Below are 5,907 nucleotides of genomic sequence, written 5' to 3' on the forward strand. Positions count from 1 at the left end.
AATCATTACATCTCTTCAATACATGCACATTTTTCCATGTTTTGGTGGTAGTACCAAAATATTCCTGTTGGTCTGCCAGAAATCCAGTGTGCTCCTAACGTCCTGCTTGAGCTGAGAAGACAGTGCCTCTTCTGCATTGAAATCCCCAGCAGTGTTGTTAGCCCTGCCCAGTTCTATTTGCAGGATTACACAACAGTTCCCCTTCATTCTGCTGTCCAGCAGGAGATAATTCAGGCAGAGCTGATAACAATGCTTGGGATTTCAGTGCTGCAGAGGTAGCATTGTCTGCTCACTACAGGAAGTTAGCAGCTCACTGGATTTGTAGCAGGATCAACAGGTATTTTTCTGAGCTTGAAGCCCTTTTAAAGGAATAAACATGGGGAAATGTGCATATAGAAGAGAGATGTTCAATCTTGCCCCCACATACACTTTAACTTTAGAGTAGAAGGCAGCATTTGTCATGTGTGTGTGTGAATATGCTAAGATGCTTTAATGAAATTGGACTGGTAAAGCCCCCATCACCTTTTGTGAGGTGGCTACTAGAAATTTAGTGATTGACAGGGCTGTAGTCAGCTTGGCTGGATTATAGTTGGCATTTATCTGGTTAATTCCAGGTGTCTGGCATTGATTGTACCTACCTGAATGGAGTGTGACTCTACTGTAGTGTGGGGCGGCCAATGAGGGACACTGCGAGTGTATGTGCAGTTCACCAGCCAATCACTGGGTCTCTCTCAACCAGTGTTCCATGCTGGGATAGGGTACATATACTGGAGGGAATTGGCATGTGCTCAGTCTTGTGCCAGCAAAGGGTTAGTCCAGGTTGGGGTGCTGTTCAGCCTACACCCCAGGATAGACCTGAGGCCTGGGGGTGGGGATGCTGGAGTGCGGGAAGTGTTTCCCTGGGCCTCAAGTACGGAGGAAGCCTGTGCCATTGTTAGAGGAGGAGAACCAGGGAGGTGCCAGGAACACAGTGGACCTCAGGAGCAAGTCTGGTGTCTCTCCTGTTAAGGACCTGTGCCCGTCTCTGCTCGTCTGTTACTCGAATTACTATATGCTGTACCACAAATGGATCTACACGGGGATGCTAAAAAGATCCGGTAACTCTGAAGTCTATGTCTGTACCACCCTGGATGCCTAGGATCCCTATACCCTCTCTCCCCAGTGTGAAGATATTAATAAACGTTATTCAGCATTCTACTTCTTGGGTAGATATTAGCTTTGTGGACATTAGAAGAGGGGGGGTTAAATGCTAATGGGGCAGCTGAAGACCAAATCCCCTAGACAACTAGTGATGACCCAGCTTAGTCTGGAGGCTCCTTTGGGGATGAGCGTCAGGGACGTGCGGTCAGGGGAGGCAGGTGAAGCAGAGCCTCACCTAGTATTATGAAGAAAAAAGGTGTCAGCTTCAAGTCTGAAGCTGACATCTTTTTCTCTATTCAGATCGGCTTGTAATAGGTTACAGAGCAGGGAAAGCCTCCCCGCTGTGTAACCTGTAATGGACGGAGCGCTGCCTGTTAATTACAGGCGGCGTTGCATCTGTCATTTGACAGGTAGTTAGGTTACACAGCAGCGGGCTTCCTCACTGCTTGTGTAACCTAACATGGTGAGGCAAGAGCTGTCACAGCCTCTACTCTGTGTTAGAGGCGTGAGCTCTGTGGATGGCTTGGACCAATGGCAAAGAGTCATTGGTCCAAGCTGTCCAATCAAAGAAAAAAAGACCAGTGAGGACATCGATCTCGATGCCTCACCAGTGACGAGCAAGTGAGGGACAGGGAGGCTACTCCCTGTCTCCTCCCCACACAGCATGGTTACCGAGCTGGGGGCGGTGCTTCAACGGGACGGGGCGGTGCTTTGGCGGGCTGGGGGATGGCTCACCCAGCACAGAAGGCACGGCAAGTCACTGGACTCCTCGTGTCGCACGGCTGCATCCGTTCACTTTTATTTTCTCTTTTCTCCCCTCCCCTCTACTGCGCATGCGCTCGCACACTTTCTCCTTCACAGCTGTTAGGGAGCCGGGAGTTCTTCAGCCGGGAGCGAGCGGCGCTGGAACAGGTAAGTAATTAGGTATTTGCTTTACTTTTTTTATTTATTTATTTTAAATCATGGGGCATATATCTACTGCTTGCTAGCAGTAGATATATGCGAAAAAAGAGAGACATTCATTCTACTTTAAGCTGACCATAAGCAATATTTTGTTTGAAAAATTTAATTTGTTCGATTTTCTAATAATGAATGGGGTCAAAGCAACGATCGTCCTTAACCACAGTGATTAAATCAATTGAAGGTGCAGGATAGAAGGTTTTTTTATCAAACAAATACATTCTAACAGTGAATGTGGTTTTTCATTCGGGAAACTCCATTTATTCGAAAATTAAATGTTAAAATGATATGACATTTTGAACTACATTTGTCAAGCCTCTCATGGCCATACCAGTGTATGGCCAGCTGTACACCGACTGTTGTTCTCTCTTATATATGTGCTCCGTCTGACAATGCCTGTATGTAGGTGTGTCTCCCATGGATTGCAGACAATCAGGGGTATTTAATAATTAATTCTGGAAACATACACCAGAAATAACAGCAGGTTGGTATCTGCTGTGCCAGGGTGATTAGACACTTCACAAAGTCACTGTAAGACTTCCAGCAGCATCTCGTGATGTCACAGACCCCAGAAGAGACAAGACACATCCAGGACATGTAAGACCCCCAAGCTCCTCCACAGCTTCAGTTCTCTCTTATCTTTCCACTACACACTTGTTCTGAGCTATATCTTTCTCTGATGAGGCCACCCACGTGTTAGAAGCATTTTAGGCCCCCCTTCTCTTCAACACACGAGACACAGTCTAATCTCCTATAAATCTACCAACAGCTCAATAGTGCCAATTGACTGTCTGATTGGATACGGATTGATTGAGTTAGTTTAGATAGCTTCTCATATTACATTATTTTGGTCATTTTAAAGGATTTTCTAAAGATTTTACAGTCAAATTGTAATGTGCATGGTGAGCATACAAAAGTGCTTTTTTTCCACTATCTGGGAATGCTGCCTAGACCTGGGATGTTTATTATGGGGGCAAATTGACCTGGGTCTGCCTGTGTGGGGCTCCAGAAAGACACTTGCAAGTTATGAATGTGATTGTAATGCATAGATGCCAACGGTTCCGGATTTGTCAGGACAGTCCCACATCTTGGCTCTCTGTCCTGCTGATGCTGTGCCCCGGACCGTGTCCCGGGATCACAGCATCAATCTTATTTGAGTTATTACACATGCACAGTAACAGTAACACAAAAAGGTATTAATCAGGGCTAGGGATCAGGGCCGTGAGTGGGTAGTCCCCGCATATTTAGTAGCCGGGTCTGCACAGGGCTAACCCATAAAGGGGAATGGGTGGATGAAATGCAGACCAGGGGTGGGGTTAACAGTGTCCCAGGTCCCGGAACCAATTTAAGAGCATTCAGCTGATACAGTGATAAGTGGCATTTTGTAACTTATATAAAACTAAGAAGTATTTCTTTATTGAAGTTCACAGCAAATCCAGTATAACAGTGAATAAAAGTATATAAAGCAGCAAATACCAGCACCATGTGAGAGGTTGTAGCTGGTTGGGGGTTTGCGGTGCTGGTATTTGCTGCTTTATACACTTTTATTCACTGTTATACTGGATTTGCTGTGAATTTCAATAAAGTCTGAAGTATTGGAATTCTCTGGATAGTGCGGTCTGTTCGTATACTACTACATTCCAAGGTGGAGACGCACCTATTAGACCAGCTCCTGGAGAGTTCTGATGGTGGCTAAGGAATTGGAGCTGTGAGATTTCCTATGGCTCTACATAAGAATTATTTCTATTGATTATGCAATCTCTGAGTCTTACAACACCTGAACCCTGAAGAAGGGGGAGATTTTTCTGAGCCCCTGAAACGTGTTGTTTTGTATCATCCTGTTATTAACTAATGAGTCCTGTCCTGATGTGGATTTAAACAGGAGAGAGAGTGGAGAGCTGCGGGGGACCTAGGAGATCGACATTAATGGACTTCTGTCGACCATACCTCAGTAACAGAGCAGTCATGTCATGATGTGGATTTATCCAGTGAGATCTGCAGGGGACGAAGGGTATAGATACTCCAAGACTTCGGTTGCCATTCCTCAAAAACAGAGGAGTCATGCCATGATGTGGATTTACCCAGTGAGAGATGTGGTGGGACCAAGGAGATCCACACTCCAAAACTCTGGTGGCCCATTTTTCAGCAACTGAGAAGTCAAGTCATGATGTGGATTTACCCAGTGAGACTGTGGGGTATCCAAGAGATCAATATTCCTGGACTTCACTGGTCCTTTTCTCAACAATGGAACAATCATGTCATATATGGAATTTACTCAGTTACAGCTGTAGGGGGGACCCAGGAGATCAACATTTCCAGACTTCAGTGGACCAATTCTCAGTAGTGGAGCAGTCATGTCATGATTTAGATTTACCCAGTGAGAGCTTTGGGGGACCTAGGAGTATGATTCTCCAGGACTTTGGTGGACCCCATTTCTCAGCAACTTGATGTTTATCAACAATAGGTGCCAAACCAAAGGTAAAAAAGTTCAAAAGTGCCCTTAAAAGTTTACAATTTGTTCAAACAAGAAAACAGGCAACACGTTTCGGGGTAACAACATTCTCCCCTCATCAGTGCTTAGAATGGGAGAAGGATTTGATTAGACTCATAACATACTATAACCAAATAGATCTCTCTATGATTTTTTTTTTTACAGGTACAGGCATTGTTTCTTATTTGACAGGGTCCCTTTAAATCTGACAGGGTCACTTTAACACTTGTTTGTTCTGTATTAAGTGTATTTTGTTTTATATACAGCTGTTGTGCATCACAGTCAAACGCAGGTAAATGTAAGTGTATAAATCACCTTTACACTATTATCAGCTGAAATATTTGTACACAATACAACCACCTGTATGTTTTTTTGGCTTGTGTTCATTTCTCTACCAATGCAAGTATACCAAGGGAGGCGTGAGACTTGTAGAGTTCATTGAAGGGTTTGTGTGCTCACTTGTGTATTATTTGTATTATTGCTTTTATTATGTTTAAGCTGAGACCTGCTACCAGAAAGTTAGCTATTTTCTATACAAGTAGTGTTTGTTAATGGCTGTGAAACTGGAGCCCAAAGCCTCTGAATCCATTATTAAACATCTGGATGTTGTTTCCTAGACGCAGAGAGTTTAGTAGTTGAATAGCTATTGTATATAATTCCTGCATACAGCCACAGGCTGGACAGGTGCAGATGGAAATATTATAATCCGGTTTTAGATCCTTCTCAGTTTGTATTAACTCATTCCTTCTTTATACCATACAGAGACAAACAGTGGGGATCAACGCCTCCCATTCCTCCACAATGCAGGTAATTGCCAAACTCCAAGCACAGTGTGTGTGTGTGTGTGTGCGCGTGCGTGCGTGCGCGCTATGTTACATGCCTGAAGATCTGTAATTCAGGTTGACCAGCCTTGTCACTCAGGCACCCCTGCCAGACAGCATAGCCAGGTCCTAGACGTCTCTGCAAACTTTACTACATTTAGGGAATGCAGCCTGGTCCAGGACATCTCCCAGTCTGTGAATGGAGCACACTGGTGAGGCCATCAGGTCACTTTATAATCCTATCAGAAATGTTAGACAGACAGCAGGCTTACTGGCTTACAGTGCTGCCCTCCCCTCTGCCACCCTTAAAAATCAGATTTTAAGACAAATTTAGGTCATTTGGCAAGCTGTATGTAAAAATAATACATTTCTTTAAAGAATCTAAAACTTGATTAAACTGCGTTTTTACATCTATCTGAAGGTCTACAGACAGTGGCGTCGCTACAGGGGGGCAAGGGGGGGCAATTGCCCCCCCTAGGTTTTCACTTGCCCCCC

At 44.6% G+C, this 5,907-nt stretch overlaps 1 protein-coding gene across 1 annotated transcript in view; it reads left to right on the forward strand.

Annotated features, from left to right (window-relative positions):
* The first annotated feature begins 2,614 nt into the window (after positions 1-2,614).
* The window catches only part of LOC108784480 (protein FAM107A-like), a 15,844-nt gene continuing 12,551 nt past the window's right edge, over positions 2,615-5,907 (forward strand). Inside the window, exons 1-2 of the mRNA XM_018553314.1 lie at positions 2,615-2,697; positions 5,354-5,398. Of these exons, the coding sequence (XP_018408816.1) occupies positions 2,657-2,697; positions 5,354-5,398 (86 nt within the window). The 5' untranslated portion in view covers positions 2,615-2,656. The remainder of the gene's footprint in view (positions 2,698-5,353; positions 5,399-5,907) is intronic.

This window comes from Nanorana parkeri, unplaced genomic scaffold (genome assembly GCF_000935625.1).
Source record: "Nanorana parkeri isolate BGI_ZX_2015 unplaced genomic scaffold, ASM93562v1 scaffold116, whole genome shotgun sequence".
In the NCBI taxonomy this organism is placed as follows: Eukaryota; Metazoa; Chordata; class Amphibia; order Anura; family Dicroglossidae; genus Nanorana; species Nanorana parkeri.